The sequence below is a fragment of the Rhagoletis pomonella genome, unplaced genomic scaffold, assembly GCF_013731165.1.
Source record: "Rhagoletis pomonella isolate Grant_MI unplaced genomic scaffold, Rhpom_1.0 Rhpom_scaffold_00002, whole genome shotgun sequence".
Classification (NCBI taxonomy): Eukaryota; Metazoa; Arthropoda; class Insecta; order Diptera; family Tephritidae; genus Rhagoletis; species Rhagoletis pomonella.
Window position 1 is genome coordinate 114,177,656 of NW_023458556.1, and position 13,748 is coordinate 114,191,403.

The 13,748-nt window shown below is 39.9% G+C and overlaps 1 protein-coding gene across 1 annotated transcript in view; it reads right to left on the reverse strand.

Moving 5' to 3' along the window:
- Nucleotides 1-816: 816 nt before the first annotated feature.
- Nucleotides 817-13,748, reverse strand: part of LOC118734353 (probable 60S ribosomal protein L37-A) — a 16,733-nt gene continuing 3,801 nt past the window's right edge. Inside the window, exon 3 of the mRNA XM_036464080.1 lies at nt 817-1,068. Coding sequence (XP_036319973.1) covers nt 926-1,068 — 143 coding nt within the window. The 3' untranslated portion in view covers nt 817-925. The remainder of the gene's footprint in view (nt 1,069-13,748) is intronic.

Genomic DNA, 13,748 nt, shown 5'->3' on the forward strand with positions numbered 1-13,748 from the left:
ACAGCGACTGGATGCCTCCTGATGTCGCCAGAACACCACCTTCATGACGAGGCGAAAATGCTCCCAGTCAAGGAGCATAACATAATGCTCTGCAAGCAGTTTCTGGTTGGGAGCCACAAATGTGGCCACCCAAACAGACAGCTGCTTGCAGAGGAGCCCTTGCCTAGGCCTGTCAGGAGGCATCTCTACGAACTGACGGACGAAGTCCAGAGGTTCATTAAGCAGCCTCTGGACCCGTCAGCATGCCGACCGGCCCTGACCAGCATTCACAGGGAGTCAGTCTCGAGTTATGTAGACTCCAGACCTGTGAATGCCGTTCTAGGCACACAACCACCGGACATTGACGAGACGGAGCTTCATCTGCCTCGGGAGACAAGAACCACAATAGCCCAACTTCGCTCTGGCTACTGCAGCAGGTTAAACTCATACCTGAGCAGACTAAACGCGGATATTCCAAATGAGTGTCCGGCATGCGGCGAGACCCCGCACGACTCGAAACATCTCTTCGCATGCCCGGAAAACCCGACAACCCTAACGGCTGTGTCCCTGTGGACCGACCCAATGGAGGCTGCACGCTTCTTAGGGCTGCCGTTAGTGGAACTTGACGACAAAGACTGAGATATTAACTGATCTGGGCGGGGTTGTTGTAGCCGCTACAACAACATTAACAACATACAATTGGACCTAAAATATCAACTATGGTTTGAAACTGGAAATTCTTGTCTAGTAGACGTTCCTCTAACAGTCGGACCCACGACATTAGTGATCGAATACACCTCGATTTGCCAATTGGAAACCTTTAAATAAAATAAAAAGTATTGGTTTGCAAAAACTGAATATTCTTGCTTATTATATTCAAATTTTTTTGGTTCCATAAATTTCTTTAGAAATCGTTCGCCTAAGTTAAATCCATATGTATAGACACTTATTTAGTCTGGGTGGTCTTCTTAGGTTTGGCTTGTGTGCCTTCACGGAAACCGTTGCGGAAACGGCGTCGGACCACTTTCAGGTAACGCATGCGGCCAGTGCCAGTGGTCTTCCTCCTCTTAGCTTTCACTGACCAGTTGTCTGAAAAAACAAAACAGAAAGAAATACAATAAAATAAAGACATATACATCCTAATGGTCTGCATCGGAATTCAGTTTGCTTCACTGTGAAATTTCTTCAAATATTTAAACTACTCATTCTCTAACAAAAAAGGTATGGAAAGTGAAGATATTGAGCGCTGTATACATAAAAAAAGTACTCAAACAAATTATGTTCCGAAAAAAATAGAAACATAAATCAGCAGTACCATGCTGTCAAACTTCCACAAAAAGATGTTCCTTCACAAGTATTTTTTGAATATTTTTGGAAGTTTTCATTTAATGCTACATAATGTTAGAGCTGACTCTTATATATAAGCTGACTCTTATATTTTTATAAAGAAAGTGGACTCATTTTATACAAAGGACCAATTTTTAATTTTACAATATGATATTTTCATTTCCTAATACCGGCATATGAAGTAGCAAGCTTTCCATACGCATACATTTGTTTGTATCAGTTTTTAATTCATTTGTAGAACCCTTTGAAATTCACAAAGTGGATTTTTGGAAATTTAAAAATTTATACAAAACAAAGAACGTTTGTGAAATCTATAAGAAGAGACAACACGTTATAATTGTAACGAGTGAGAACATAAGGAGCGTGCTTTCTCTTTTGCCCAAATACGTTTTGTGATTGGATGAAAAGAGAAGGCACGCTCCTGATGTTCACACTCGCTGCAATTATAACGTGTTGTCTCCTCTTAGAAATTCCTATCTTCTGAGTATTTCGACCAGACGGAACCGAGATAATTTGCAATGTCTACCGATGCACAGATGGACCCACTACCTGTGTCTAATACTTTAACTGAAGTAGGTGCATGGGTACCCGAAAGCCTTTTTAAGTTGGTCCAGATATCTCTGGGGTTGCAATCAGGGGTAATAGAGCTGGTCAAGTCTTCTAAGCTTTGTCTTTTAGCCTCTTTAAGTTTCTTTTTGAAGAAGGCGTTGGCTTTTTTGTATTCCACTAGATTAGTGAGCGAGCGATGTTTCTTAAAATTGTGCCATAACAGTTGTTTCTTATCCCGTAAACTACCCAGTTGTGGTGACCAATACGGAATTAGAGCTTTTTGAATTTTGTGATGAGTTTGAGGGATCGACAGATGGGCCGCTGTGCGGATGGTTTTTGTCAAGTTTTTCGCTTCTTTGTTAACGTTGGGGGACTGCGGATATTTTGTTAAGGTATCGTTTGCAATACGTTGGAACAATGTCCAGTTCGCTTTTTGTATGATAAATTTGGGCTTAGGAGCCCCTGGGTTCGACGTCGCGGTAACGAGACTACTGAGAAGGTAAAAATGGTCGCTTCCATGGAGTTCATGGGAGGTTTCGCATGTAAGCTTTGGGGCCAGACTCGTTGAACACATACATACATCTACATGCGTAAAAGTTTGATGTGTTGAAGGGGATGTGTGTTTCCTGGATGGAAACTATAGAGGGAGATAACTCTTTTAATTAAAAGTTTTAGTTCGTTAAAGTTGTTATGTAGTCCATGTATGTTCCATTGGAGTATCTTAAAGGTCATCACGCTGCAAAGCACTCCTGACCATTCTCTCGTCTGATCGTTCGTTGTCCGAGTCTATTTCCAGTTGAGTCGAAGTGAAAGAACGATTTGATCTTAGGAGATCTTGAGTAAGGGTGGAGATGGGAGATGAAATTACGGAATTGTGCGTTTGTATGGGTTGCGTTGGATTAGCGAAGTTTGAAGACGTTATTGTTTGCTTATTACATGATGTAAGTTGATTGGGAGGGAGAGATAGGGATTCGCCATAAGTGTCTATTATGCTGCTAGGTTTGTCGTTGTTGTTTGAAATTTTTAAGATATTGTGGTCAGTGGTACTATGATTTTGGTGAAGTAGTGAATCGTTTTTAGGTGCTTCTGTGTCTATTATTGTGGGTATGTGAATATTTTTTGTGCTCGACATGGCACCTGCAAAGGAGGCTGGATGGTAGGAAGTGGGAAATTGAGCCGAGTAAAAATCTCTGGCTTGCTTAATTGTGCACTTGCGTTGTGTTTTTTGTTTTAAAATTTCTTTTTGCTGCAAGAATTTCGGACATTTATTGAAATTCGAAGGATGACCATCGTCGCAGTTTGCACATTTTGTGCGCACGCAATCTAAGTTTGGGTGTGGAGGGAAACTGCAAGTCTCGCAAATGGGATAATTTTTACAAAATTTTTTAGTGTGCCCCAAGCGCTGGCATGCTTTGCAGCGCATTGGGTTCGGGAAGTATTCCCTAACCTTTACCTTGTGCCAAGAGATGTTGATTGTATCTGGAATTCTAAAGGAGTCGAATGTGAGTAGAATAACTCCGGTCGGAGTGGCTTTGTTGTCGATTGTCCGAGTGAATTTGTAAACATTTACAACCCCCTCAGATTCTAATTCTTTTGCGATTTCCTCGTCGGGTAGAGAATTGAGGTACGGGGCAAATACCGTCCCTTTTACAAAATTTAGATTTTCATGATATTTGTATCTGATTTCGCATAGTCCTAGTAGTTGTTTGGAGGCAATGAATTTTTCCGCCGTGTATTTGTCTTTGACTAAGAGGAGTAGGTTACCATCTCTGAGCTCAGAAATTTTTTCTACATCCTTGCTTATCAGATTTAAAGACCTTTGCACCGCGAAGCACGAATAATGTGATAGAGGTTTCTGATCATTGGTGGATGACACAACAACGTATTTAGGGTTGGGTATTGATCTGCTTATATCGGCTAGTTCGGGAAATTCACAAAACGTTTTCATAGGGCGTTTCTTTTTACGTTTGGGACTGGACGCCAAAGCAGCGAACCTATTGTCCCCAGGGTTATACGCCCCAGAGGGCATTGTCAAGGTTGAATTTCACTTTCCAAACAACCACGTGGGTAGCTTTCAGGCGAATATGAAAAGGGAAAAACTAAAACGCAAGGTAATAGTTGTTGTAAATTATAACTGCACCAAGAATAAACACAAAGCGAACGCTATAGTAACACAATCGTTTGCCACGAATGTTAGCCGACGACTTGATTAGCATTATATTTTTAAGAATTAATGCATTGAAATTTCTATTTGCATTACATTTCAAAAATTAATGCATAAATATTTTACATTAACATTAGTGCTTTAAATACCATTATGCATTAAAAAATAAATGCATTTTTCACAACTCTGGTGTATAGTGCTCTTGACGCATTGCTGCACTTGCCGTCACTTTGTGTCGTCATAGGGGGAAGCCTTAAAGGCCAGCTGCAGACTAAAAAGAAACGGATGTTGGTGTTACACTGAGTGGAGCGAGGCGGAAATTACTGGTGGCAGAGATTTGAACACTTCTGTCTTTTCAATGCCACAGATAGTAAGCCACCATTACCTTTGTTGAAGAGATTCTATAATCTTGAGTTCCCTGAAGCTGAATGCTGGTTTATTTCCAGCACTGAGCCTTGACTCACACATAGTCGAATCTTCACTGATGGCTCCAAAATTGACTCTGGGTCAGGATCTGGGGTATTTTTCGAAGTTAATGGGGATAAGTTTCACTTTTCTCTTGGGGCACATGCTTCGGTCTTCCAGGCTGAGGTAATGTCTACAGTGATATTCAAGCTAAGCTGCAAGACATTGGCCAGCCCTCTATTTAAGTACTTCCTAACTAGTTCGGCAATGCAAGTCTAAACTGAATTATGTTGGTAAACATAACGAGCTTGCTTTACTCTTGGTGGCAGGTCACTCCGGAGTACCTGGTAATGAGACATCTAACCATTTGGCCACAGTTGGCTTAGACCAGACATTCGATCCGCAACCAGTTATAGCACTCCCCACTTTGGTCATCGAACTACCATCAGAAACTGGGTGAATACCTCGCTCAGCAATGACTAGGAGGTATCGAGCGGATGCAGACTGGATAAATTCATGTTGCCTTCAATCTGAGAAGGTATATCTAGTTGTTTGCTCTCACTGAGCAGACGGGACTTCAGACTTGTTGGGTTGCTGACTGGTCACTTCAAGTGATAGGCCTGACTGTGATAGGCGTCGTTCCCACGACAGTCGAGCCAAGGACTGTCACTGCAGCAACACTCCCCAAAAACTCTTTGGGGAGCTTGTATGCTGCTACAACAACAACAACTGTGATAGGCGTACATGATAACTCCATTTGCCCATTCTGCCTTGCAGAGGATGAGACGGTGGAACACTTTTCGTGCTTCTTGCCGACTTGGTTGTTTGTCATCGATTTCTCTAGATTCGGTCTTTTCTCTATTGCCACTTTCGAAATTAAAATTATGGCGTAAATAGATTTGCGGTTTTTTGTTTCAAGTTTTGTGTTTTAAAAATGTGAGTGATAAATATTTTTCGCATCACTTTAAAACTCAGAGTGATAAAGTAAAAGTGAAAGTACATAACGTCAATTGCGTCGCCGTCACCGTCACCGGCAGTTGTCAAAAAAGCTGATTCGGTGTATTTGTATGAAGTAAGTTACATGAACAAGCTCATTCCCACGACAGCCGGTTCTACGTACCGGAATGAATCGGGTTTTACCCGACCAAGGGCTGTTGTTTCGGCGATCTAACCCCGTTTAGGTCGGCGAAGTATCTCTGAAGCTGTTCGTCCATAGGGCTATATTCGCTACGTTTTCTTCTACTCAGGGCTGGCATCGAGTCAAACCCAGGGCCAGAAACCTACACCTGCTGTGTATGCCAGAGACGACTACACCACAACTCCACCTGTCAAGTGCAATGCTTGCGAGGGGTGGAGTCACCTCAGAGTCTGCTTAGGACTACGGACACATCGGCAGTGGACCACGTCTTTTGTGGCCACAGAGCAGCCTCCACGGCTAACCCCAGTCCACCTGAGCAGTCCCACACAAACACCACAGCACAACAACATAACACAATAGACCACACCACAACTGCTACAGACCACAGAACACACACAACCGCACCACCACCCACACGCCGCCGCCAACACCTCCTGGTTCCTCCTACAATCTGCACGGTATGTCAGACCAGGATATTCCGTAATGTGACATCAGTCAAGTGCAATACCTGCCTTGGCTGGTGCCACTTTAGGGCATGCTCAGATCTGCGCACCACGCGAGATTGGACGAGGAACTTCGAGGACCCGTGTTGCGCTGCTCGGTCGCAGACCTCAACTGCGACGCCTCCCGCCACCACCACAGGGCGGCAACCACCTCAGCAGCGCACACAGCCAACTGCGGCACGACCACACACATCCCTCACACCCCGCATCACCACACGTCTCCCGAACCACATGAAGCTCCTTCAATTTAACTGTAACGGACTTCAGAGCAAGATCGAGGAGATAACCGTCTTCATGGGAAGGCATGGCATATTGATAGCTGCGGTCCAAGAGACGAAGTTGCACAGCAATTCAACACTGTTGAATTGTGCCGGGTACAACGTGCACCGTCGAGATTGCGAGCGGGATAATGGTGGTGGCCTAGCGTTCATCACGCACCACACCGTGCAGTATCGTCTTATCGAAGCAGACATCGACCGCAGGTATACCACCCTAGAATGTCAGGGCAGGGTTACTCGGAGTAACATTCGACAGCCTGCTCTCCTTCTCTGCGCACGCAACCGCTATTGTCAATAAAGTACAGAGCCGCAACAAGGTCCTCAAGTCGCTAGCCGGCAGTACTTGGGGCAAAGACAAAGAAACGTTCCTGGCAACATACAAGGCAATAGGCCGGCCGGTTTTAAACTACGCACCACCAGTGTGTGGTCGCCGGGGACTAGTAGGACGCAGTGGACGAAGCTACAGACAGTACAAAACACAGCACTTAGGACAGCGACCGGATGCCTCTTGATGTCACCAGAACACCACCTCCACAATGAGGCGAAAATGCTCCCAATTAGGGAGCACAACACGATGCTCTGCAAGCAGTTTCTCGTTGGGAGCCACAGATGTGGCCACCCAAATAGACAGCTGCTTGCAGAGGAGCCCGCGCCAAGGCACGTCAGGAGGCATCTATATGAACTGACGGACGAAGTCCAGAGGTTCATTAAGCAGCCTCTGGACCCGTCAGCTTACAGACAGGCCCTGAACGGCATTCACAGGGACTTCGTCTCGAGTTATGTAGACTCTAGACCTGTGAATGCCGTTCTAGGCACACAAACACCGGACATTGACGCGACGGAGCTCCATCTGCCTCGGGAGACCAGAACAACAATAACCCAACTTCGCTCTGGCTACTGCAGCAGGCTAAACTCCTACCTGAGTAGGCTAAATGCGGATGTGCCGAATGAATGTCCGGCATGCGGAGAGACCCCTCACGACTCGAAACATCTCTTCGCATGCCCGGAAAACCCCACAACCCTAACGGATCGTCCCTGTGGGCCGACCCCATAGAGGCTGCACGCTCCTTGGGGCTGCCGTTAGTGGAACTCGACGACAACGACTGAGACATCAACCGATCTAGGCGGGGTTGTTGTAGCAGCTACAACAACAACAACAACAAGCTGGCGGTGGCGGAGCCGCACAAATTACCTCAACTCTCAATTTTGCTTATGCGATTGCGTCAAATGACAACTATTCAGTGTTTTGTTTACATGTTTGAAAGTAAATTTCTCCAGTTTGTGAAAATATTAATATTTATGGAAAAACGAAATGTCAAAAATAATGGAGGAAAAAACCTAATAGAAGTGAAAAAGTAAAATGAAAATTTTCCAAAGAGTATCAGCGAGTTAATGATTTTTCGGGCGCAATGTCAAACGAATTGTGTGTAACTTGACGTGCTTATGCGTCGTTGACGGTGATGGTGACGGTGGCGGTGACGGTGACGCTGTCGCAATGGATGGTATGTACTTTCACTTTGAATGCCATCGACACAAATAAACTACTTTACTAATACGCCACATGCAAATTTATGAAGAAGTTTATGGTGAAGAAAATTTAAATAACGATAGCGCTCAGAGTGCTCTTAAAAAATTTAACTGCTCAGAGCTAGTTGATGGCTTTACGAGCTCTATATTTTAAAACTTGCAAGTGTGTAATCACATGTTTTTAATAAATAGAACACAAAAAAAAATTTATTTTATTTATTTATTTGTTTATTTGTTTTAGAACTCACCCGCGATGCAAATTTACACTGTTAGATATAATGTTAACATTTTTTGACGAGCTTTGGGAATATGTCAGAAATGTAGCAGCAGTTGGTCCCCCGAAACCAGTAAAGTTTTGAAAGGGGTCTACGAGGAAAAAGTTTGGGAACCTCTATTGTATGACATTGTTAGCTCACTGTTAATAACTTGCGCCTAGATGCATGCTACAGGTTCAGCGTTAACAATTGGATTTATTTTTCGTTAAAAACCAAAATAGAATTGGTTATAAAAGAAATTATTGAATTTTTTCGGCAATAGTTAAAAGTTAACGTTACAATACATCCCTGATTGATAGATATATGTATATCGTCATGACGATAGTCGAAAAACTCGTGACTATTTTTTTTCATGAAACGATGTGGGGAGTTGTAATTTGATGAGCAATCAAAAAGTGAATTTTGATTTTTTTATAAGTTACGACTTTTTGCATTTCAGTGACGATGATGTTACGTTATTTTGCAATTCAGGTGACGATATGAAAATGAAAATGAAGAAAAGTGTGTAGTAGCTGTACTAAAGCGTCCAAAAAACCGATCATTGGAGTATCCCAGAACAGGGGTTGTTGCTTCAGCAACATTCACCAAAACCTTATAGAATTTACAAAGGGTTGGCTTTCCAAAACGGAACCATTCGAGATTTCAGCGAAAGTATAAGCAATTTCGTCATGAAACTTGGTGAGGATGTTAGGAGAGGCCTTCTTTATCTGAATTGATCACTCTCACAATGTAGTTGCTAGTAGTATTTAAGCAATTTGTTGTTAAATTATCTCCACTTCTACCACCAAATTTTTTTACAAAATTCCACTTATCAGGTATATTTTTTGTGATATACTATATTTGCAATGTTCACGTGCTTATAAAAGTTAATAATTAATACGTTGTATTTTGTTTCAAAAACTATTCATAAATAATTTAAATACTTTTTTGAAAATAACTTTTTGAAATAAATTTTGAAAAGAACAAGGTAGGCTGTTACCTGAAATATTCGTTTTCAAAAGGCATTTAAGCAAGGCGAATTAATATAAGGTGATAGCAGGAGTACAAAAACAAAAATGTACATGTATTTTGTTTTTGCTTTGGCGGCATAAACTGTCAAAATCTGTAAGAGTGTGTGTAGAAATTCAAACAAAATTTTTCAATTTGATATCAGAAGCCGTGCGGCGAAACACATACACGAAATCAGCTGAGCTAGTAACACCACCTTATATACATTCGCCTTGCATTTAAGCAATATAAAATTTTGTAGAAATTCAGTTTTTGTTCAACTTTGAAATTGGAAACTCATAAAATAAAAAGTAAAAAAAAACCTTACTTGAAATATAAATATATTTTTATAAATTAAAGAAAATATTTTCCATGTTGGAAACATATTTTTCTAATTTATATTTCAAAAAAAAAAAAATTCCATTTTAAATCGCTCTTTTAGGCAGTAATTTCTTTGCACATGAATCTGGAAGAGACAGTCAATGTCTTCTTCATCAAATGCGGATTGTATTTCACAATATTTAACAATTGTGCTGGTGTAGCACGCTCCAAAACGGGACGAAGAACTTTAAAAGGTACAGCGCCAGTATGGGCTTGTTCGAGTTGCAATCACAACCGCAGTGTTGCGCGAATTGTTAGAGTATCACGTTCAGTGTGAATTTCTAGCAACGTATTGTCAGTTGGGCAGATGCAACAGTGATGCAAAATTTCATCAGTACAGCAGTAATGCCGCTTTTATTACATGCCTCGAACAGGCCCTATATTTCAAAGCATTGATATTCTTTTGCAATATCCGTACACATAAATCAAATAATAATGGCACTTGAAACGCTTGTCCAATCTTACCACCAGAGTAAATTTTGGTACGCATTATTTTTGAAGAAATACCATAAGCAAAAGCTTCTTCATTTGTGAGTGTCTGTACACATATTGGCTTTGAAAAAGTTAAGGCTGAGAACATCGAGTTTGGCCTGTATTCATCTCTAGCGTTATTACTGGAGCTATTGCTAGTATGTGGTTTTTCATTCACGGTATTCTTGCTGAGTGTACCCAGCAAGTGACTTGCTATTGCTTAATAATTTTTTCGTCTTCATTGTTGGCACATCTAACATGCCCATAACATCAGCGAAATTCACCCATGCCATCATTTGAATCACTATCGTGTGAACGTTTCCTCACTTTGCTAGCCTTCTCTGGTGCGTGACTCGTTTGTTGCTTCGACATACCTTATCTCTTCTAGACTTCTGGCTAAATCTTATTTTTTACGATTTACTATAATAATTTTCTAGTCATAATTATGGACAACAATTGAAATTGGTTTTTTCTCTTTTATAAGGATTTTTTAAATTCTTTCTTTTATGAGGATTTTTTACATTTTTTAATCATATTATTATTTTAAAATTATTTTCCTTTTCTAAGGATATTTTTTCCTTTTCTAAGGATAATTCTATCCTTCTTTAAGGATTATCCTTTTATAAGGATTTGTTGAATTACTACTATCCTCTTATAAGGATTCGTTAAATCATTATTCCTTTTATAAGGATTTTAAAATTATTTATCCCTAATAAGGATTTTTTATCATTTTTAAAGGATATTTTTAAATGACTTATCCTTTTATAAGAATTTTTTTTTTTTAATTTTTAAGGATTTTATTTTATTAGCCTTTTATAATGATTTGATAAATTACTACTATTCTCTTATAAGGATTCGTTAAATTATTATTCCTTTTATAAGGATTTTAAAATTATTTATCCTTAATAAGGACATTTTTAAATCACTTATTCTTTTTATAAGGATTTTTTAAATTCGTTATCCTTTTATAAGAATTTTTTTAATTTTTAAGGATTTTATTTTATTATCCTTTTATAAGGACTTTTTAAATTCGTTATCCTTTTATAAGGATTTTTTAAATCCCTTTTCGTTGGGCGCCAATTAGAAAAATATGTTTCCTACATGGAAAATATTTTCTTTGGGAAATCTTTAGCTATTTGTACAACGATTTAGGGCTGGAGGGGGAGGGGGCGTGGCTCCCCTTATCCCCCCTAAACGAAAGAGGATGGATGCCGCTTTATGAAAACTCACCCCTCACCCCCTCACCCCCTCCCCCCCGCCCCCCCCCTAAAGCCCCTTGGGAGCTGTTTGAAAACAGCGGAAATTTGGATTTTTTTCAAAACGATTATAACCCTCACTACTCCTGTTGCCCAAGAAGAGGGGCTGAACACCTTTTGCAGAGAGCAGCTTTCTGCGTAGGCGGCCTTCGGCCGCACTAAGGGATTATAACCCTCACTAAGTATAATTCTCCTTTCTGTGTTGCCGAAGAAAAGGGGCTGAACAACTTTTGCAGAAAACAACTTTCTGCGTAGGCGGCCTTTGGCCGCGCTTAGGGATTATAACCCTCACTAAGTAGAATTCTCCTTTCCGTTTTGCTAAAGAAGAGGGGCTGAACACCTTTTGCAGATATTTCGTGGATATTTTTTTTTTTGACAGCTCAGCTCGGAAATTTGCAAAAAATACCATATTTCCAACCGACATTGTTAATAAATTAGTGCACAGATATAGTAAATTTTATTTTTGTAATAAAGCGTGAACTGTTGTCTACAAGTGTGTGTAAAAGGTTTTTGATTCGATTCACGCGTTTGGGTACAGCAACCCAAAACCCAAAATCGTTGTACAAATTCATAAAGAGTACCCTTTTCTTTAATTTATAAAAATATATTTATATTTCATGGGTGTATAATGAAATCCCGATATACAAAATACCGAAATACAGAATCCCGAAAGCCATTATCCAGACACGACCAAATCCCGACCGGACATAATCCAGACACGACCAAATCCCGACCAGACATAATCCAGACACGACGAAATCCCGACCATACATAATCCCGATAAGACACAGGCCCCTATTGCGAGTGTCGACTGGCAGTAGAATAGAAATTTGTCGATCGAGTCGATCATCTTTTATTTTGCTATTGTGTAACTTGATCGATAAAAATTTGTACTATTGTGAATGGTTGACAGAATTGTAAACAGCTATTTGTTTGTTTACATTTGTTTCTTGAGTGTTTTATTGACATCATTTTTAAAATACTTGCTTTTATTATAAAATTTAAAAAATGGGCACAGTTGAAATATGGTTTAGTGATGAGGAAGATGATGTGGAAGCTAATAGATTAGTAGAGTTGGCTAAAGCAAGGAGGGAATTGCGAGATTCGTCGGATCCCTTGGAGTTGGAAGCTGAAGTGTATGCACATATGTGAGTTTTATGAATAGAAGTTGCGTTCCCGATGCTTCACGGTTGTTAGGCTTTACATGATTTGCAGGAAAAGGTGTTTTCCTCATTAATAAACTTTATGGAAGTTTAAGAAATACGGTACGGTTATTTGTACAATGATGTTGGGTATTTGTGTCCAAACGCGTGACCCGAGTTTAAAAACTTTAATACATGTGTAGTGAAAGAATTCCACTTTAATTCAAAATAAAAACTTCAAATTTTCGAGCACTATTCAATTAAGTTTTTTTGTAAGCTTTTGATTTTGGTTCTGCGCAAAAACACTGTGGCGTAGCCGGAGCTATATGCACAAGAAATATTGTAATGTATCTTTCCCAATAGAAGCGGAGCTTCCTCCCCTACTCTTTCCGGAAATTCCTTTGCCTCTTCACTCTCCTGCATCAGCACGACCAACCGCGCAAGTTGCCTTTTGTTGTTTACAATTTTTGATCTGTAATTTAGACACATACATACATATCGTCGCTCGAATAAAGAAACAGTGTAAATGCCACATACACTATTATTCGATAATTGCACCATTGGATAGACAATCCTTTAATCTATTAGAAAAAATCTTTAGTTTTCTTAAATATCTCTTTGGCTCACTAATTTATTCCCGAAAATTGTATTTGTATGGTTTGTAATGGTTTATAAAAACTTCCAATTCGTTTTTCTCAAAACTATACTTTTCATGCTACACTATTTCATTATTCCAGCGACGATATGTATATTTCACAATTTTGTACAACTTCCAGTTCCATTATAGTTCCACTTTCTTACACAAATTTTATAAACGCATACTCCAACGACTAAAAAAATAGCAATAGAAGGATGAGCGATTAAAAAGTATTCACAGTCGCTAACTGAGCGACTAAGCGACACTCGCAATAGCATCGATAATCGATAATCGCTTAATAGTCGTTTATCTACTGCCAGTCGACATTCGCAATAGGGGTGACAATTCAGACAAGAAATCCCGACAAAAAATCCCGAAAAAATGGGTGTATAACATAATCCAGACAATCAAAATGCGGACAGTCAAAATACAGGCAAATCAAAATCCAGACAAATCAAAATACAGACAAATCAAAATACAGACAAATCAAAATACCGACAAATAAAAACACAGACAAATCAAAATGCAGACAACAAATTAAAATAATATTAATTTTTTTAGAAAGTTTCCTATTTAAAAAAGTGGCGCAAATTTTCAGTATATATTTAAAAATTGTTTCGTTTTTTTGTTAAAGAAAGCGCCGCAGTCGAAAATTTGGAATAAAAAAATCGCGCGATTTTTTATTCCAAATTTTCAGTATTTCTTAAAA